Source organism: Suricata suricatta, chromosome 14, assembly GCF_006229205.1.
Source record: "Suricata suricatta isolate VVHF042 chromosome 14, meerkat_22Aug2017_6uvM2_HiC, whole genome shotgun sequence".
Classification (NCBI taxonomy): domain Eukaryota; kingdom Metazoa; phylum Chordata; class Mammalia; order Carnivora; family Herpestidae; genus Suricata; species Suricata suricatta.
This window is the reverse complement of record NC_043713.1, coordinates 20105075-20127413: the sequence shown is the minus strand read 5'-3', so window position 1 is coordinate 20127413 and position 22339 is coordinate 20105075. Positions and strand designations below refer to the sequence as shown.

The window sequence follows — 22339 nt, the reverse complement described above, 5'->3', positions numbered from 1 at the left end:
CCTGTATAGTTTTAGTTAAGTGTAGGCTGTGTAAAGCCCACGACACAATTCTCCAAACAGAGTAAATTCCTTGGTATATGCCTCCTAAGTGACTAAGATCTCCTCTCCTGGAATAGGGCCAGGAAATGACCGAAATCTAAATGTCCTAAGGTGTTAGGTTTCTCAAGGTGTTTTTGCCTCTAATATTATTGACGTGCAATTGAAGTGTGCCAAACCACACACATTTAGAGAGTACAATTTGATCCATCTTTAAAAAAAAATTTTTTTTTAATGTTTGATTTATTTTTGGGAGAGGGAGCGACAGCGTGAGCAGGGGAAGATCAGAGAGAGAGAGGGAGGCACAGAATCAGAAGACAGGCTCTAGGCTCTGAGCTGCCAGCACAGAGCCCGACATGGGGCTCAAACCCACGAACCATGAGACCATGACCTGAGCCGAAGCCAGATGCTTAACTGACTGAGCCACTCAGGCGCCCCATTATTTGATCGATCTTAACCTATGCACATACCACAACCAAAATAGTGAACATTTCCATTGGCCTGAAAGGTTTCCTTTGCACCTTCGTAATCCCTCCCTGCCTTTACACCCTTATACAGAGAACTGCTGATCTGCTTTCTGTCAATAGAGATCAACATTTTCTGGAATTTTATAGATGGTGTTATCATTGAATTGCTCTTTTTCTGACTGGCTGCTTTTACTCAACTATTCATTTTAAGATTCATCCATGTTGTGCTGAATATCGATTATCCATTCCTTTTTACTGATGACCAGTTTTCCACCGTATACATGTAGCACAGTTTGCCTATCTATTCATTACAGATGGACATTGGGTTGTTTCCAGTTTTCAACTATTTCAAATGAACCTGATAAGAACTTTAACAAACAAGTCTTTATGTGGGCATATGTTTTTTATTTTTCTAAGGCAAATAGCCAGCAATGGAACGACATATGGCAGTGCTATGTCTAAGTCTTTAAGAAACTGTCATACGCTTTCCAAAACCATTGCATCATTTTACATTCCCATGAGCAATGTATGAGAGTTTCAGTTGCTCTACCTCCTCATCTGCACTTGGCATAGTCAGTTTTGAGAACTTGAGTTTTTCCAATGGGTATGTAGTGGTTTTAAGTTACATTTCCCCAATGACTAATGATGTTAAGTATCTTTCTTTGTGAAGTGTTTGTTCAAATCATTTGCCCATTTTCTTGCTAGGTTGTCCTATGTATTTTTAAAAGGTTTTAAAATTTATTTATTAATTTTTGAGAGAGAGGGACAGAGAGAGTGAGCAGGGGAGGAGCACAGAGAGAGAGGGAGTGAGAGCATCCCAAGCAGGCTCCACACTATCAGCATGGAGCCTGATGTAAGGCTGGAACTTACAAACCATGAGATCATGACCTGAGCCAAAACCAAGAGTCGGATGCTTAACTAACTAAGCCACCCATGTTGCCCTGTATTTTTAATGAATAGTCTGGAAAAGACTTAGCCTTCAAATAACCCATTTCTATATGTTGAGCATTTTGGCTCCGACAATGATAAGTCAACCATTTTGATATCCATCAACTTTGAGGCAACTGCTACTTTCTTCTCTTTATAATAAGAATCTGTTCTGTGCTGCTTGAACTGATCACTTAGTATATCAGATGTCCTCTCCCTTTGTATTTATATCTTTCATACTATGTGGTTGATACTATTATTGGAGACATAAGCACCAGAATTGGTACAGAAGCAATTGAAAACCACCTTACAATCAATGGAAGAAAAGTTTTTCTATCTTGTTTTTTGATTATCCTTCCAGCGAGAGCGTGCCAACTTAAGTTGAAAACTTTTCTCTAATTGTATCAATAAACAAATAAATGTGATATTGACAATAGAAATCTAAGGGAAGCCTTATATTTATCCTTAGGCTTAGCATCATTATCTATTAAAAACAAGAGAGGTTGATTAAAAAAACAATTAAGCTCCCTTTGCTTACTACTATCCTCAGGGTAGCTATTTTGGACTCTATAGATAGTGACTGATTCCACTTACCTCAAAATCTTGACTAACTCTCTCCAAGCTAAGTTGTGTGCAAATTGGACTTTGAAATCAATATTGCCTAATAAAACATAATACAGGTAAAAGAATGGAGTCACACCCAAAATAATAATGGTTATCTATTTTTCCAACTGTTTCAGATTGGGGGATGGTGTTAAACACTTGCTCTTAATATTTTAGTGATGAAAATGACCTCTGCTCTACTCCCCCAGCAGCACTGTATTTATACACACACACTCTCTCTCTCTTTTTCTTTATTCATCCTCTCTTTGCTCTTCCCCAAGGCCAGAACTGGTATTTATTTCATTAGTGAGGAGGAGTGTCTGACTGTTGCGAGGCCAGGTGGCCCAACGTGCTGTGCTTTAGAATCCCTCCTGGGTCGCCCTGAGGCATTGCTGGCTCCCTGCACTTCTAGGTTCTAATCAGTCAACTGGCAGGTTCGCTGGGCCTCCTGCATGCCCTGACAGGCCTCCTACGTCTCAGACTACCTTCTTACCTTGCTGCCGGGTAGAAAAGTCAGGTTGGCTGTGCACATGGGGCTATTTATCTTCAATTCATTGTGGGTACAGTGACACAAGAGGTAGAGGGGAGACCTTAGGAGAAAGCTTCTTCCTTCAAACCTAGTTTCACCACTAATAAAGTTGAGAATGAAAACACGTTCTGTCTCCTTGGTTTTGTTTCTGAGTTAGTAGATTTGGAGGGGAATTGAGCTATGTGCTGTGAGTTTCCAAAAAAAAAAAAAAAAAAGAAAAAGAAAAAGAAGCTTAAATTGACTTATGTAAATGCGTGGCTCTATTCTGTTCCTTTCAAGGAAGCATTGCCCAATTCAGAGGACACATACATAATGTGGTTCATGGTGAGCTCTGGTTTGTTTTTTTTTTGTTTTTTTTTTTTTTGCCCCACACTCTCTGTATATACATATCTTCAAGGCAAGGCTCTCTTCTCCTGGGCTAATAGGAAAGTATTGAGATACTTTGTAAAAAGGCTTGTGTTACACAGCAAGTCTTTTGCTAAGACGTGCCAAAAAAACCAAAAAAAGCATAAGTAAGAGAAACATAAGAATAAGGAACAGCAACAGTTAATTTCAAGGTAGAAAGAAAGGGCTGATTCGAAAGCGTTAAATAGAGATGGCATGATGTTAATGTGAGAACCTACTTTAGCAATTTTCCCGAACAGTGTGGTAAATGGGACTCAGGGCAAGGTGACCTCCTGGAGCAGGTATTTCATGCCAAACAAATCTGATTTGTTGCTAAAGCAGATGCATTCTATTTTACTGAGTTAAGCACATATGCAATATTTTTATGGCATGCATTTTCTCCTGTATATTCTTCGCAGCCAGGATTGTAGTAGTACTTTGCCCTGGTTGAAAATTATGGGTTTTCAAATTCTCATTTACGTCTTGAGATTTGCCTCAAATACAGAAAAACAGATCAGTAAGAACCTAAAACTGGCTTTATCCTTCTCAGTTTAAACTAGTGAGCCAGTTAGAGGCACACACTCAGATGAGGCCTTTTGAGAACTCAATAGTTTTCATTTTTATTATGAATGTATTATCTATAAAAATATGTATAAAATCCTGGATCTAAACATTAAAACTTCAATGAGGACAGTGGAATGACTCTGGTGCAGGAGATGACAAATGCCCAATTCTGACCAAAGTTTTGGAGCCCTTCTGAGCTCTAATTGTCCTGAACTTTGTACTCTGCAGTCTTTTCTCTGATTCAACACCTGGTCATACTTGCTTATTCACTTGAATAAAAAGTTTGAATTAAATAGGGTACAGAGTGGGGCTCCTGGGTGGCTCAGTTGGTTAAGCGATCGGCTTCGGCTCAGGTCATGATCTCACGGTTTGTGGGTTCAAGCCCCGCGTCAGGCTCTGTGCTGACAGCTAGCTCAGAGCCTGGAGCCTGCTTCCGATTCTGTGTCTCCCTCTCTCTCTGACCCTCCCCTGATTGTGCTATCTCTGTTTCTCAAGAAAAAAAATTAAATAGGGTACAGAGTGAAGACTTGTGATCAGAGCAGTTCAAAGACCTTAAATATATGAACTTTGAGCCTTGTCATCTTTATCTTTCTTAAATTCTACCAGTGAGATTCTTTTCGAATCAACAAAGAATGGTTTCAACTCAACGTTCAAGAGGGTATCCTTCCACAATTCAACACCGTAAACAAATATCTGTTGCCTATTTTATCTAAAATTATGTCAGTATCTTCTTCAATAATTCAAAGTCTAAATGTTTAGATCAATTTGAATTAAACTTCAAGCAGGACCATTCCACTATTAATTAACCTGTTTTTCTATGTGAGAGTTTTTGCAATGCAATCATGTGAAAATGATCATTGACAGCTTATGTTGTCCATTTTTGGACTCTGAAGCCAGGGCTAATCTGTTTAAGCTTAAGATAGATGCTAGTTGTTGATGCTTTTGTAAAACCTGCATCTCAGTGGGTGAGAATCATTTCCAGACAAGTATTTTACATAACGTCAAATAAACTTCTAAGTCATCGATAACTTGCTCTTTGTAAACTTGTGTATTTCCTTATACTCTGCAGAATAGGTGCTTTAAAAGTATTTGGCTCTTGGGATTGTGCTTTTCACAACATCAAAGCACACCCTTGAGCAACCTGAGAAGCACACTCTGTCCAGGAAGAGTTTGCTGAGATTAAAAAAGCAGTGGTTTAGGAACCAGGAAACCTGGCTCTGTTCAACAGCTCAGTGACTGTGAACAAGTTATTTATCTTTCTGGTTTTTAGTTTCCTTATGTGTAAAATGACTCAGTTGAATTGGATAATTTCTATGCTCTCTCCCAACTCTGAATTGTTGAACTATAGAGTTTTAAAATATTTGGGCATTTTTTATAGAGCCCTTGCAAGTACACTTTATCGTTTTATCTTCAAAAGAATCCCTAAAGTAGACAAGGGAGGTCTTTAGAGGATAGATAGAGAAGTAGGTATGATTTCAGATGTGGTAACCAAGGTTGTGGGAAGTTTCGTGATTTTATTCAAGTGAATAAGTAAGATTACTTATGTGATAAATAGCAGGACTGGAATATGAACTCAGGTATTCTGATCCTCTCAAATTTCTGTGCAGGCAGAAAAAGACATAAGAGAGGGTATAACTGTTTGGAAACACTAATTATATGCCTCAATTACTTCTACTACTGATACTACCTTTAGTTACTAAACCTATGTGAGGGGCGCCTGGGTGGCTCAGTCGGTTAAGCGTCTGACTTTCGCTCAGGTCATGATCTCACAGTTTGTGGGGTTGAACCCCACTTTGGTCTCTGCGTTGACAGCTCAGAACCTGGAGCCTGCTTTGGATTCTGTGTCTCCCTCTCTCAATGCCCCTCCCCTGCTCTCACTCTGTAAATAACATAAATAAAACCAAAAAAATATAGTATCCTGCTGTGATATGAATATGGGGGTAATTACAAGAGATTGAGAGATTGCAGGTGTGCACTGGGTGGGTGAGTTTGAGACGGCCTGTGGAACAAAGTTATGATTCAGTGATGCCCACTCTTTACCAGAAACATAGAGATCAGGTACAGGGGGCAACAGGGGAGCAAAGCCATGAACAAAGACGAGGAATTGGGAAACCCTCACTGGTCAGCCAAGTAAAATGGGAAAAGTCATCGACTAAAAGTATTTGAAAAGCAAGAGCATATGAAAAACAGAAAATATGTACCATGTTGGAAAGAATTAAAATTTGGAAAGGATATGAACTCAACGGCTAGATTGCAATAAAAAAAAAGATTTATGAATACAAAATTATATGCTTAAATGAATGATAGGATTTAGGGAATACACACTGGAATATTAAGGAGTAAAGGACATGATGTATGGTTCTACCTTCTTCAATACAATTTTTTTCTCCCAAAGCTACCAGACTAGCTGATCTTTAAAAATGATTTCCATTCTGATCAGTTTGTTAAGTGTCTGACTCTTGATTTTGGCTCATGGTCATGTAACCCCTGGGTCGGCTCTGTGCTGAGCATGGAGCCTGCTTAAGCTTCTCTCTCCCTCCCCAGCTTGTGCTCACATGCATCTCTACTTAAAAAAAGAAAAAGAAAAAGGGAATCATTTCAAATATGAATTAACGGACTTCACTTATTTGCGGGAAGCTGTATTCTGTCAGAGGTTCACACACCAGGACCCATGGGCCAAATCCAGCCTATAGACAGTTTTTGTAGGAACCAGAACTAAGAATGGCTTTTATATTTTAAAATGGTTGGGGAGAGAAAAGAATATTTTATGACTCACAAAAACGCTATGAAATTCAAATTTCGGTGTCCATAGATAAAGTCTGGAATATAGCCCCGCCCATTTGTTTGTAAAGTGTCTGGGCTGCTTTCACTTGCACAGCCGAGCTGAATGGCGGTGATAGACACCAAAGAACTTATGCTGAAAAAAGCTTAGATATTTGCTATCTGGCCCTTGCAGGAGAAGTTTGCTAGCTCCGGTGTTATGTAAAAAACAGGCGTAGCTTCTAAGTTTCAGGAAACTCAGTGACTTCTGGGCAGATATTCATTTGAAAAGGAAAGTGGCCTTTTCCAACTGCTGCAGTCATCGGGACAAGCCCTTTAATTCAATCAGGGGGTGACAATGAGCTGCGTTGACTCATTCCTGCATTATAGGTGTAATTTCTGAAGCGGGTTGTGATTAGAGAGTTAATTTTTGCACCTTCCCACAAATCTTTGCTTTTCCCATACATGCACCCAAAGGAACTTCTACTGTCAACCTTCTAAGGCCCCCCAAGGGATATTTGCACTGTACCAAGGGCTCTGCCAGGACCCTTTGCCAGGGTGCGAATTTCAGGCAGTTGGTAATGCTGTGGAGACTTGAGAGGGTCTCATATCCTTGGAGCGTTAGTGCTTCTCAGATCTCACCTTTTCTGCATGAAGTTGGCCTTAGCTCCCCCTCTCCCTTGATTCTCCAGATAGCCAACTTCTGAACAGAGCAGAATAGACACGTTCTGCTTTCTCTAGCTATCTGACACAATTGTTCCTGACTGGGGGAAAACTCCTACCCAGTTCCATAAGGATCCAGGAGATCAGCAGAGCTTATGGATTGAAAGGATTAGGAACATGTTCCTGGTACTTGGCCCCATTCTCGAAGGGGATGTGCTAAGATCCCGCGTGTCTCAAGGTTTCTGTGAAAATCAAAGAATTAATAAATAAGAAAGTACTTTGTAATGATAATGAAATAATACGAGTGAGAGCATTCCTGAGCCATGGCAGGCAATATGACTATAATAGTTATTGCAGTTATGCTAGACATAATTATTATTCAGCTAAAAGCAAGCCAAGGTTAGATTGAAAAAAAATCATCAAACCAGTAGTCTTGTTTTTCTTACACTATTAAGCACATTATAGACAGTTTAGCCGCCTTAACCCTGATATATTCACCAGCCCTTGCTGTTTTCTCTTCCCAGTGACTCATGAAATGTATTCATTTGCTAAGGCTGTTGCAACAAAGTATCACCAACCTGTGGCTTAAACAACAGTTTATTGTCTCATAGTTCTTGAGGCTAGAAGCCCCACATCAAAGTGTTAGCAGGGTTAGTTTTTTTGTGAGGGAAGAGTTTGTTCAGGCCTCTCTCCTTGGCTTGACAGATGGCCATCCCCCTCCCCCCTCCATTTCTCTTCACAGTCTTCCCTCTGTGAGTGTGGGTACCTGAATTCCCTCTTCTCCTAAGGACATCAGTCATATTGAATTAGGATCCACCCCAGCAATCTCATTTTCACTTGATTGCTTCTGTAAAAACCCTCTATCCAAGCAAGGTCACATTCTGAGGTACTGAAGGTTAGCACTTCAACATACAAACTTGGGAACGACACAATTCAACCCACAACATGAAGGATCGTTTATTTTGTGAATTTAGGTACAAAATCCTTTTCTTGAAGCCCTACCTATTCCTTTGATGACCCATTGATTTTAGTGAAAGATGTTCTCGCTTACTTTCTCAATTTCAAGGCATGTCTCCTTTTTACTGCTGAATCTATCTAACCGAAATGGCAAAGAGTAGATAAACTTGCCCTCCACAACATTTGCAAAGGATGATAGTGAATTCAAAGACCTACGTGTGGAATTCAGGGATACCCCCCTTGGTGTTCAGTCTTTCAATGTACAGATTTTGCCCCAAGAATTTAGGAACAATAGTTGAGAATGAAATCTACCATCTTCTGCAGAGCGTAGAAAAAATGAGAGGTGTGGTTGTGGTTGGAGTCAGTCTGCTGGCTTAGGTAGGGTACAGTGTGAGCAGAAGCCTCCGTGGTTGGGTGCTCACCCATATCAAAGGGAAAATCAAAAAGACTATTTTTATAAGAACCCTATATGTGATAGGACACTAATAATACTGGATTTCAATGTGTTCTGTTAGAGAGCAAACTGGTTAAGAAACAGAAGGCATTAAAAAAGACTCTCTTTTTTACTCTTTAAAAATTTTTTTAATGTTTATTTATTTTTGAAGGAGAGAGAGACAGAGCACTATCAGGGGAAAGGCAGAGAGAGAGGGAGACACAGAATCCAAAGTAGGCTCCAGGCTCCGAGCTGTCAGCCCAGGGACTGTTGCAGGGTGCGAACTCACAAACCAGGAGGTCAAAACCTGAGCTGAAGTCAGAAGCTTAACTGACTAAGCCACCCAGAGTCCCCCAGGAAGACTCTTTTTGTGGCTAGAATATCTATAAATTTGAAAATTAGCCTATTTATTTTTAAACATTAAACTAACTTTATTTGCAGTTTTTATAAAAGCATTCAGGCTAAGATGTTAATTGCAGCAGCTGAACTTTTCCATTGTTCCCTGGATGCACCCCCAACCTTTATAATATAGTCTTCATTTACATTTGTCGTGTACTGACATGTGCTGCTGCACGTCTTAATGCTGGCAATTACTGAGAATGTCTTTGATGCAGTAAGACAGGTTCTACCTAGTTCTCGTCTTCTGACTCTGCCGGGTTCAATGAAAATCGGGAAGTCAAAAAAAAAAAAAAAAAAAAAAAAGAAGCAGCAGCCCCAAAAACCTTCTTATGAAACCTTCCCCAAATTTGTATTCCAGCAGTGACCAATTTAATCATTAGATGTAGGCCTCCCCTGCTACCAACAATTGCTAAATGGTAGCAAAAGCTATGCAGGAAACTATCAGTGAGGCACATAGAAGAACTCTGAAATAATCCTAAGAAAAGGCTGTAAAATGATTGTCAGCTTCATGCCAGGGGCAGTGTAAGGGAGCAAAGGCCGAAACCCTCCAAGGAGCCTTTTGCAGTGGCCTGCTTTCCAGCCCATGCCTTTGTTTATTTACAGATGCCTTTCCACTGTGCGGGAGATGGAACCGTAACTGCTGTGCTTGAACCTGCTGTGAGAAATGGTGACAGTCACTGAGCTCCAGCTGAACTGAATTCTTGGTACAAGGACTGTAATGAGAAGGAAAGAATCTAGCATTTCCTGAACTCCCACCAAGTGACTAGGTCAGAGCTTCCCCAACCTTAATGCGCAAGTGAATCATCCAAGACGTCCTCTTAACAGGCACATTCAGATTCAGCAGGTCTGGGGCAGAGCCTGACATTCTGTGTTTTTAAGGAGTTCTTAGTGACGACTAGCTGCTTATCCCCAGACCAAAGAGGCTGGAGCTTAAACAAGAGCCTGGATCCTTCATATTTAATACTTTCCTTTTAAAAAAAAATTTTTTTAATGTTTTTAATTTATTTTTGAGAGACAGCGTGATCAGGAGAGGGTCAGAGAGAGAGGGAGATACAGAATCTGAAGCAGGCTCCAGGCTCTGAGCTAGCTGTCAGCATAGAGCCCGATGTGGGGTTCAAACCCACGAACTGTGAGATCATGACTTGAGCCGAAGTCGGATGCTCAACCGACTGAGCCACCCAGGTGTCCCCATATTTAATACTTTCAATAAATTTAAGAGATAGATTTTATTATTACCTTTTAAAACAGACATTGAAGGAGAGGTTAAAAAAAGTCATAAATGAGGAAAACTGAAATTTGATTAGCAGCAAAGTTCTACTGTTTCCAGTACTCCGATAACACCCCAGAGGAGTCCCAGATGCTCTATGTTATGTTTTAAAATTTGTGTCTCAAATATGCCTCATCATCTATGACATTTGTCAAAAATTCCAATCCTCAGGCCCTACTACAATCTATTGAATTGGAAGTTCTAGAAGACATGCCTAGGAAAAGGTATTTTACATTGGCATGTGGATTATTCTTGTGATCAGGAAAGTTTAGGAAACAATGGTCATACAGGTCACACCGTCGTTTTGAAAACTCAGATAAGTTCTCTCTCCCTGCGAGAGAACATTGTCCTATCAGGCAAAGAGGGACTCAGAACCCTGTACTGTATTTTGGTTTCATGGGTAACAGGGAACGAAACTGGTTGCGTTATGTGATGTAAGGGATAGGTTTAAACCTGTATCTTATAACAGGGTACTAAAGTATAGTATCTAATTATGTCTGTTTAATTGTAAGGCGAACGAAGCAAGAGGCACAAAGTTTTCGTTTCCTCTTTATCAAGTAAATGATCTTTGTCTACCAATCCAATTATAGAGCATCTGTATTTTAGAATAAAAGCCCAACTGAATAATATTTCCCATATCCAAAGTCCACAATTAAATGTTTTAGTGGGAACTCTCATTGAGATCAGAGTAAGCTTGGTTATTTATTTTTGCTTTGAAAGAGTAACTTTGTGCTGAGGAGATTACCCATAAAATTTTCACTATAATTCTGAATGGTAAATAAGAGGCAAAGAAGTAAATTTTATAATTTTTAAAATTATTTTATTTATTTTTGCAGAGAAGGAGAGACAGAGAATGAGCAGGGGAGAGGCAAATAGAGACACACAGAATCCAAAGCCAACTCCAGGTTCCAAGCTGTCAGCACAGAGCCCAACGCAGGGCTCGAAGCCATGAATTGTGAGACTGTGACCTGAGCTGAAGTAAGATGCTCAACTGACTGAGCCTCCCAGGCGCCCCAAGAAGTAGACTTTTGAAAGTAAACATTGAGTTACTTCTTTTAGACCACTGATCTCTCTTTTCTGACTCTTAAAACACACATTACACGGCAAAGCTATACTTTATTAAAAGGCACTCTAGGATCTTGATATAGTTAATGTACTTATAAAATACATAATTTGTTTGTTAGCTTTATACAGTCTGTTCCTAACAGAACCTAAGAACTTGACTAGAAGATCTTGGATTTTCTCATGTATATCTTTATATTGAAGAACGTATAAGGCCATTTTCAAATATCACATTTCCTCTCAAAACTAATAGAATCTTACAAATATGTCAAAGGACTCATATTACTGAAGTCTCACTATGACACAACTTCACTAAGGGTAGAATTTGTTTCAGGCTAGGTCAACCCATAAAATAGTTAGACATTTAGAGACAGCCCAATCTGAGTTCAAAGCCTAGAGTGGATCAGTTACTTAACTTTTTTGAGCCTCCATTTCCCCTCATGTGTAAAATAAGAGACATTTCCTTCCGCAGTTGTATATTAGACTAGAGAGAGACAAATGACCAAGCATGTGCTAGGTAACTACTGAATAGTAATTATCAAATGGTATTATGGCTAAACTGCAAAAAGGACTTCCTTTTAATGATTGTCACTCGCAAAATAATCTCCAAGAGTGAACTCCCCCCAGTACTTGATTAGCAAAATTCCTAGATATTTACTTCCTCCACTGGGTCATATTGAAGTCAGATGATATCTACATTTTACTTATTCAGATTCAACCACATGCACTTGACAAGAAAGAAAAAAAAAATGGAAAGAGGAAAAAAATTTCCCCAGTTTTAAATTATCTCGGTAATTTAGTCCAATAGCCCACTCAGTGAGCCAATCCTCTGGCATAAATACAAGATGAGAATTATAGATCTTTCTCTCAGTTGGTCTTGCTTCCAATGGGTCTCTTAAAGGATGAACATTTTGTGGTGCAAAGTATAATTCTGGTATCTTGAGATGTATATTTCTGTACAAAATATTTCTAAAGCAGAAGCCAACAACTGTACTTTGCCTGCTGCTCAACTAAAAGAACAAAGTTCTGTTTCAAAGCCGGAGGGCAAACCAGCTCTATCAGAACTATTGAGAAATAGTAGGTCTCTCGATGAAGTAACAACTTCCTGAGGAATTTTCTCATGCAATTAAAAAATATCTTTTATTTTGAAATCATTTTAGACTTACAGAAGTTGCAAAAAAGTTGCAAAACTAATTCAGAAAGTTGTCTCCCCTTAGTTTCTCTAGTGTTTAATTTTTTAAAAATTATTTGTTTTTGAGAGAGAGAGCGCGAAAGAGAGCTAGCATGAGTGAGGGAGGGGCCGAGAGAGAGAGAGAGAGAGAGAGAGAGAGACACACACACACACACACACACACACACAGAATCCAAAGCAGACTCCAGTCTCTGTGCTGTCAGCACAGAGTCCTATCCAGGGCTTGAACTAAAGAACTGTGGGATCATGACCTGAACTGAAGTCAGATGCTTAACTGAATGAGTCCCCCAGGCACCCAGTTTCTCTGTTGTTAACACTATACATAACCACAGTAAAATGACCAAAAGCAGGAGGCAAACATTGGTACAAAACTGTTAACTAAACTACACGGCTTATTCAGTTTTTGCCTGTTCCCCCCCCCCCCCCCCCGCCGCCACTGTCCTTTTGCTGTCCCAAGAAATGATCCAGAATCCTAACTTTCATTTATTTGTTATGTTTTCAAAGTCTCCTCCAATCTATGATATTTTCTCATGTTTTTAGTCTTTCATTTTGATTTGTGCCTCCATGAAGGTAAAGAAAAGTGAAGTCAATATTTTTATAAATGTCTTAAGTAGGAACTGATTTCTCAGGTAATGATGTATAAATCCCAAACCAGGATAGTTTCTACGTGTTATTGATTAATTTGTCATTATACAAGTGAATGTAGCAGATGCCATTAAAGGTACAACTTCTTTTGTTCTTGGGTAGTTACTACCCTCTGTAAGGGGCCATTTCAGATGCTGGTGGAAGAATCTGTTGGTAGCACATCATTTCTATCACTTCAGACAAATTGCATATTCAGCAATTCTGAGTTCAGCTTCTCATTGCCACTGATTTCTTAATAATATTTCTGGCTTTTATTCAAAAAAAAAAAGCTAAAACTTATAGACAAGTAAGAATCATCTCAGGTTGGAAACTCTTTTTATGGAGTGATGTTTTTAACAGCAGTAATTATCTGTTGGGTGCCAGTATGTTCAAAAATATCCTTCAATTATAAAAATTAAATGGGCATTAACTGCATAGATAGTATCTTTTAAGGAATTTTTAAGTATGGTAATAGAAATAGAAAATAATAGTTGAGACCTAGGAGATTTAAATTTCTGTAAACATAATTCAGAAGACAGTAGTTATCAATTTATATACATGAACTAATAAAAAGGCAAAATGTTCATTGCACTTTTGAATATCAGCAGCAACATATAAACTTTACTTTACCCCAACTTTACTGAGGTATAATTGCAAATAAAAATTATATATATTTAGGGAACACAACATGATGATTTAATATAAGTACACATTGTGAAATGGTTATCACTATCAAGTTAATTAACACATCCATTGCCTCACAGAGTTACCTTTGTGTGTGTGTTGGGTCTAGAAGACTTTTTCATTTTTGTGTTCTTTTATTATAAAGATTTTTAAAAATATTGAGGTTTATTTAGATTCTGGTTTGTGAGTCTCTATTTTTTAAAATAACCTTTAAAATAACCAAAATAGTATAAATGTCTGTTTACAGAAGAGTTGCAAAAATAATAAAGAAAGCTCTCACCCCTTATCAGTTTCCCCAGCTGTTCATATCTTACATTATTATGGTATTTTGGTCAAAACTAAGAAAACAACCTTAATGTATTTACACAAACTTCAGAATTTATTTGACTTCACCAGTTTTCCCATAAATGTCCTCTTTCTGTTCTGGAATCCAATCCAGGGTGTCACATTGCATTTAGTTGTCAGGTCTCCTTAGTCCCTTTCAACCTGTGACAATTCCTTTTACCTTGTTGTTCTTGACCTCCGTACCTTTGATGAATACTAATGAACTGTTTGGTAAAGTCCCGTCATTTGAGTTTGTCTGAGGTTATCTTACAATTACATTGAGGTTCTGCACTTGGGGCAAGAGTTCCACAGAAGTGATGCTGTGTGTCCTATCAGGGGAATATGATACCTACATGATCATTTGGTTGAGGCAGTTACTGCCAGGTTTCTCCACCGTAAATTTACTATTTCTCCCTTTCCATCCTCTATTCTTTAGAAGGAAGTCACTGTAGTCCACCAGCAAGAGGAAGAGATTAAGCTCCACCTCCTGGAAGGAGTTTATCTGCATGTATTATTTGGAATCTTCTAGAAGGAAGATTTGTCTATACAGGACTTAAAAAAATATAATATTATTAAGTCAGCCAGTTGATATCGAAATAAGGCCATTCATTTACTGCAGTATATTTTTGGTAAGTACCAATAAAACACAAGGCATACTAGGTTCCTGCCCTCATACAATTTACATTCTAGGAGGAGACAGAGATTAAAAACAAGGGCAAATAAACAGTTACATATTTGGGTGTTATAAATGATACTCAGCATGTTGTGAGAGAATGTGATTCTGGGGGAAGCCATCTGAGAGAGTGTGGTTTGGAAAAGTCAGGTAGAGGTGTCGACATTTGAATTGAGAACTGGAAAAAGAACAAGGGGTGCTTGGCTGGCTCAGTTGGTTGAGCCTCTGACTTCGGCTCAGGTCATGATCTCACTGTTCATGGGTGTGAGCCCCGCGTTGGGCTCTGTGCTGATAGCTCAGAGCCTGGAGCCTGCTTCCGATTCTGTCTCCTTCTCTCTCTGCCCTTCCCCGCTTATGCTCTGTCTCTCTGTCTTAAAAATAAATAAAATATTTCAAAAGGTTAAAAAAAGAAAGAAAGAAAAAGAGAACAAGCCAATCATGTGAAAAAAAATTTTTAATGATAGGGTGGTCTGGAGGCTAGAAGTTGTCTTGTAGTTAAATTCATGTGTCAGTTTGACTGGGCCAGAGGGTGCCCACGTATTTGGTTAAACTTTATTCTAAATATGTCTGTGAGAATGTTTCTGGATGAGATGAACATTCAAACTGATAGAATGAGTGAAGCAGATTGCCTTCCCCAACGTGGATAGCCTCATCCAATCTGTTGAAGGCCTGAATAGTGTCAAAAGGCTAACTAAGAAAGAATTTGCTTTCTCTGCCTGACTGTCATTAGAGCCGGGACATTGGTCTACTGCTGTCAGAGTTGGACTCAAACTGACATTTGTAAATGTCATTAGCTCTCCTGGTTCTCGGGCCTTTGGGCTCAGACTAGAACAGTATCACCATCTCTCCTGGATCTCCAACTTGCTGACTGCAAACTAACACATATCCCCAGAATAGAAAGGGGTTGGTGTGGCCCGAGTTCAAGGAAAAATGATAAACTGCTATGAGAAGAAGTAGGGAAGAAAAGGTCAAGTGTGTCCCAGTGGGGCCTTGAGGATCATGGCAAGAAAGGGGTTTGAATTTTACTTTAAAGGTTGTGGGAAGCCTTTGAAAGGTTCTTGGCAGGAAAATGAAAGTATAGGTCATTAACAGATCCTTGTAGGGCCCAGAGATGGTAAAAGGCAGACGTTAGGCTAAGCCGGGGCTGACCATATGTGGCCTGGATGCGGAGTGCGCTGCTGTGAATGCAGAGGAGTGGAGGGATTTGAGAGCACCTCTGGAGGTAGAACTGACAGGCCTCGTGTATCATGATCTCCTTTCACATGCTGTTTTATTAATTTAACAAAGTAAGGATAACATTCTTACTAGACTTTTGGGTTAGATTTGTCTGAAGGAAGGGTGGGATCAAACTCCCGATGAAGGGCACGAAGGTGTATGTACAAAGCAGCAAAAAATCAGAAATATGTGTCCATTGATGTGGAATTGTAAAACAATGCAGCCACTAAAAAGAATTCAGTATATTTTTATTCATGGAAAACAAATGATGTTCAAGAGATACTAATTGAAAAAGCATGGTGTAGAAAGTCTATATGATATGAGCCTACTCATATAAATTAGAATTATCACTAGGTCTACCCTATAACGAGCATTATAAGAAAAAGTCTGATCCAGTTATCTATATATTGTGAATAGTGGTTAACTCTGTTAACAATGGTTATATGAAAGTACAGTGGGGGTTATAGAGGATTTTTCACTTTATACCTTATATTTCTAGTTTTACTAGACTATCTTAAACAATGGATGAGAAGAAAAATATTTTTTTTAAATCAGGAGCACAAGCGGTACTTTTAGGATTAATAGGTACTTTAATGAAGTCATTGAATCAACTTTCTTTTTTAATGTTTATTTTTAAGAGAGAGTGCAAGAAGGGGAGGGTCAGAGAGAGAGGGAGACACAGAATCTGAAGCAGGCTCCAGGATCTGAATGGTCAGCACAGAGCCTGACACAGGGCTCAAACTCACAAACCATGAGATCATGACCTGAGCCAAAGTTGGATGCTTAGCTAACTGAGCCACTCAGGAGCCCCAAACCAACTTTAAAAAATAAGTCCTTTACATATAGATATTATTTTCCTTTTTGAGTTTCTATTAAGCTTGAACCAAAAACATGGAGAATGTTGATTAAACTAAAATTATTAACATTTCCAAGATGATACTGAGACCATATTTGTTCATTTCCTTCAAATTAACATCAAAAACAAGCAAATGTATAAATGTTTTTCTAGGTCATTTATTCCGGCAATGCACCTCACAGCGGTTTTTGTGGTCTGGTAAAGAAATAGATGCAGACATATATTTGTGAAATTAAAAAAACATTTTTAACTTGTGCTTTATGAAAACACTATTAAAGCATGCCTATCTCTGAGCACCCAAATTATGGATTATTATGGGTTGTTTCCATTTTCTTATCTCCTTTTTATATTTTCCAAATTCTCCATAATAATCATGAGTTACTTTTGCAATCAGGAAAATGGGTTTCTTTTTAAAAAATGATTACATTAAAGTAGGTGTCTATCAATTTAATATAGTAAACCTTATCTATTTTAATCAGCTTGCATTTTCTATATGATATCTCTTTCCCTCAGTGGCTGAAGTTTGCAGACTTTACTTATAAACGGGGACCAAATGACTTGTACTGTGATCACATTGGTCCCCGTCTCTCTCCAGAATGACAAAGCAAGGTCCATGGGGCACAACCTGACAAGAAATGTTTTAAATGTCATCACTAAAACAACTATGCAGGCTTTTCATCAGACTTCTACAGAACCACAAAGAAAGGTCAAAGCAAAGAGAAGCTGTTAGAAAAACGCCAGCGTCTTATACCTTCTCATAGCCACAATCACATGGTATGAAGCAAATATTTTTAGGTTACACAGAGAAAAATTGAAACTGCAGCTTTGGTGTGCAATGGGATGTACAGAGAGAGAGAGAGAGAGAGAGAAAGAGAGAGAAGGGTTTCTTCATGACAAACTTTTTATGCAAAGGGTTTTAGATCCTTGGATAAAAGTTAAGTAAATACTGTATGACATGCACAGTGTACAACAGCGTGTCATAATGATAGTTTGCTTTCAAGCATCTGAAGCCTTTAAGTGTTTTCTGGTTTTAGCTTCTAAGCCTTATAAATTATTTCTGACTCATCAGCCTTTCACCCTAGGGGCAGCTCACACGTTCCATACACGCATAGATATTTTTCTTAAATCTCTTTTCTAGCACATACGTTTGTTTTTAGCCCCAGAATGTAAATTTGCACAATGGAACGCAATGACGTAATTCTTGTCTCCCTCTCGTAAATCCCCCTTTCTCTTAAAATGTCCACTTATAATTAAAACACCCGTATGAAGATCAATTCTTCACCACAGCTGGGGACCTGAGGCTGCGGGGAGTTGGGAACAGGACAGTGTAAATGCTACAAGTGGCCAGAGTGCCCAACCTCGGCCCGACTGACCGGGCTGGATAGCCGCCCCGTACACTGTAGGTTGTTCAACAGTAGCCTCGGCCTCTCCACACTAGACATGGGTAGTGCAGAGCTCCAGTTCCTCAGACATGACCACCAAAGTATCTCCACGATATTGCCAGACATCTCCCAGCAGACAAAATCAATCCCAACTGAGCAACACTGCACTAGGCGAAAAACCTTACAAAACCAAATGCTTCGTGTCTTTGCCAATTCAAATTGTTCTTTTGGCCCTACAGTCGAGTCTCTCTCTGTACCTCACTCCCTACCCACCTAAAATACAGACGCAAAGTTTCACACTCTTCATGTCAAACCCTTGAATATTGTCTAGAGCTTTTCCTTTGAGCTGTATGTGGCCAATGTTTTTTAATGTTTTTATTTATTTTTGAGAGAGAGGGCGAGAGAGAGAGAGAGAGAGAGAGAGAGAGAGAGAGAGAGAGAGAGCGAGAGCCCATAAGCAGGGGAGGGGCAGAGAGAGGGAGACACAGAATCTAAAGCAAGTTCCAGGCTCTGCGCTGTCAGCATAGAGCCCGATGTGGGGCTTAAACCCACGAACTGTGAGATCCTGACCGAAGCCGGAAGCTCAACTGACTGAGCCACCCAGGCGCTCCTGTATGTGGTCAGTTTGGCTAAGAGGAGAGAAACAGGTACTGGTAACTTTCCCACCCCTCACTGACATGGGTGTTCATGCTTGTCACTTTTAAAGCACATAAGTTCACGGTATCTTGACTTCTGAAGCTTGTAAATGTCCTCAGTTCTTTTTTTTAAATCTGCTGGTCACACTCTGCAATCCCAGGCTCCACCATGAATATTCTTTCAACCATAACTTCATTTAATTAAGTACATTTATTCTACCTTGCAGTTCTCTAATTTTGCACTTAAATATGCAATTGTGATCTAGGCTCAATATGTTTATTACCTGAAATTACGACTAATTAAAATAGAGGAAGGGATTTATAGAATAAAAGAAGCACTTCCTAACTCATTCCTCAACAAAGCAACACATATTAGCTCATATAAATTGTATTTTTATGCCTCTTGACACATTCGAGGGATGTTTATTCTCCATACTTCAAGTTATCTGACATTTGAAGCACCAAGGATAATGGAGGGAATGAATTCCTCTATGGAAGAAACATTATTAACAAATTCTTCTCTATGGAAAACTCTGGTGAGTGGATAACATCACTAGATTCATAATCTTGAGTAAGCACCTTAGTTTCTGTGAGCCTGTTTCATTTTTGGTAAAATGAGAATGATGATACCTACCCTCTAGGGCATGTTGAATGAGATCATCTGTTTGAAGCTCTTAGCCCTAGGCCTGACACAGAGATGTTTTATTAATGTCATTTCTATGCCACTTCCTTTCTTTGTTCCTAGCACCAGCTAAATAATTTGTGAGGTCCAATGCACAATAGAAATGAGTGCTCCCTTGCTCAAATATTAAGAATTTCAAGATGACAACATAACACACCAAGTGAAAGGAACTTCTAAGCATGGGGCTCTCTGTGTTACTATAGAAGTTGTACACTTAAAAAGCCAGTCCTGGGGCGCCTCCGTGCTTCAGTCCATTAAACATCTGACTTTGACTCAGGTCACTCATGATCTCCCGGACTGTGAGTTGGAGCCCTGTGTCTGGCTCTCTGCTGACAGCTCAGAGCCTGGAACCTGCTTTGGATTCTGTGTGTCCTTCTCTCTCTGCCCCTCCCCCACTACTGCTCTCTGTTTCTCAAAAATGAATAAATGTTAAAAAAATTAAAAAATTTAAAAAGTTAAAAAAAAAAACCAAACACCGGCCCTGATTGTTCCTCAAGGGTTTTGAGGTTTCATTTATCTATTCCACTAAATTAAAAGCCCCTCTTCAGTTTGACAATTGACAGGGAAATAAATGTAACTAACCAGATAGAACTTGACTGCTTGTACTGTTTCTCAATGTTAGCTCACTTTTACTCAAGCTGTTGAGTGTTAGTGAGCCTAGAGCTGTTATAAAGGTGTTTTAATCCGCCATGGCGTTTCAGGGCTTTGTATCATTCTCAATATGGGGGAATTAAAAAAATACCTTTGTTGTCTGTAAGTAATTGGACCCTTGATGATAGCCCAAGAGGCACTTAATTGAAAAGCTCTTTATCCACAGTTATAAAACGGTATTCACAAAGAAGGCAGCATAGATCCTACACTGGAGAGTTTTAGAGAACTGGTCCAGATGTCTAAGAGTAAAATACCCAAGGAGGAAGACTTGGTCTCCAAACCACCGAACCCCAGTTCTGCCTGTTATTCTTTCTTTAAAAATGCATCAGCATGTTCTTTAAAAGGTTTGTCAAGGTTCTCACATCCTACTTATAATAGGGAAATCCTGTAAAAAAAACAAAAACAAAATGTGTGTGTAAATATATGTATAAATATGTGTATACATACACAGAAAATTTTCCAAATTTTTTCTGGAAAACACACAGACACACACACAGACACACACACACAGACACCTAAGCATCTTAAGAGAAGGTAAAGAGAACTCACATTTATTGAGCACCTTCTGGGTGTTAGGTGTTTTACATACATTGGAGTACTAAACTATACGTTAATTTTCATTCACTTATTTAATCTCTAGACACTCAAGACGTCTTTTTGGGTTTTTTTTTTCCCCCACAGTGGAGAAACTGAAGCTCAGAGCAGTTATGCAACCTGCCCAAAGTCACAAAGTTAGCAAGTTTGGAGGCTCTGATTTGGAAATTTTATCTGATTCCAAAATTCATGCGTTGCGATCCTATTCATTTTAGATTAAGAATGCAAGGATCCAATTTGTCACAGGGTCTTTAAATCAAACAACGAACAAAGTGCAACAATATTTTACATACTTGCTGATCATGTTAGTTCACATGGTCGCCTTGCTCTTACCATAATTCCCACCCTTTCTCCTACCTTCCATCACCACAAATCGTTCAGCGTCTAAGTGTTACCAATTTTCCTAACAGTTATCAGGAGAACAGGCTGGTCTCTGAGTTAAGATTTAAAAAAAAAATTGTTAAAATTTGTGGTATGGGGCTAACTCCGAAGACCTCAAGAAAAAAAAGTTGTTTGTGACGGTAATCCCTCACTTCCGGCCTCAACCCGGCGAGAAGTAACCTCAGCACGCGGGACCGAAGGATTCCCAGCCCGCGCATCCCTCCGGGTAACTGGCTGGTCGGCCCGGGTTGCGCAGGCGCGAAGGCCGCAGCGACTGGGGGCGGTGCCCCTGGTTTCCTTGGAGACGGGGCGGAAATTGCGCTGCTGTTGGCCGCGGCGGGATGGAAAAACCGGCGGCGGAGCCCGAGGAGGAAGCCGGCTGCGACAAAGAGGAGGACGCGGCTAAGGCGATGGAGCGGGCGGAGGCGGGGGAGGCCGGCCGCCCGCCCGGTGCGCCCGAGCCTGAGGAGCCCGGCGGCCTCCCTTGCAGTAAATGAGATGGGCGGGGCGGGCGGAGGCTTGGGGAGGTGGCGGCGACCGTTGGGGCGCGACCGTCCCTGCCTCGCTCAGTTCCTTTCGTTTTTCCGGCTTGGTGGAGAGAGCCACTCTTCGCTACCTGCTGTTTTACAGCTAAGGATCCGAAAGGGATGGTTTCGCCTACTAGGATAGGGTGGGCGTGCCAGTTTGTTGTTCCAGGGTGCATTTGTGATCTCTCCGTTAGCCAGTGAATGCCGACGAGGCGCCCGGGCTGAGTAACGTAGCAGAAGTAGAGAACCTTGTCGCCTACTTGGCAGAGGTTGGGGCTGAAGCTTGGCTCTGAACCGTAGACGAGGCACATCTGCAGTGGCCGACTCTCCGATGACCCACTTCCAGCCTCTAGAAATACAAGGGCTCTACCTTGTGCTGCCCAAACCAGGGCCTGGGGCCAAGGCTCTTCCTTACCCCCCCCACCCCCATCACTGCCCCCCGTTTAACTTTTAATTTTTGTAATAATTATAGACTTAGAGAATTTTCAGAAGCGGTGTTCCCTAATGTTAATATCTTCTATCACTCTACATGGTCGCCTTTCTCTTACCATAATTGACATATGTCAAGACGGAGACGTGAACACTGGCATAGTATTGTGAACTAAAGTACAAACGCTACACAGATGTTGCCAGTTTTTTCCCACTAAACTTTCTGTTCCAGTATCCAGACCGAAATACCACATTGCACTTAGCCTGCCTTGTTTTTGATTGGTTACGGGCTGGAATCTCTCTTATCGCACTCCCCTCCCCAACCCATGACCATGAGCTACTTCTTAAAATTCAAGAAATATTTACTAAATCTTTTTAATTTAGCGAGTATTTATTGGTAGTCTGTTACATGCCGGGCCCTGTCCTAGATACCGGGGAT

The 22339-nt window shown here is 40.0% G+C and overlaps 1 protein-coding gene across 4 annotated transcripts in view; it reads left to right on the top strand.

Moving 5' to 3' along the window:
- Positions 1 to 21276: 21276 nt before the first annotated feature.
- POLI (DNA polymerase iota) overlaps positions 21277 to 22339 on the top strand; it is a 29407-nt gene continuing 28344 nt past the window's right edge. For all 4 annotated transcript variants that reach the window (XM_029922360.1, XM_029922359.1, XM_029922358.1 and 1 more), the window contains exon 1: positions 21277 to 21433. In XM_029922360.1, the coding sequence (XP_029778220.1) occupies positions 21286 to 21433 (148 nt within the window). In that variant the 5' untranslated portion in view covers positions 21277 to 21285. The remainder of the gene's footprint in view (positions 21434 to 22339) is intronic.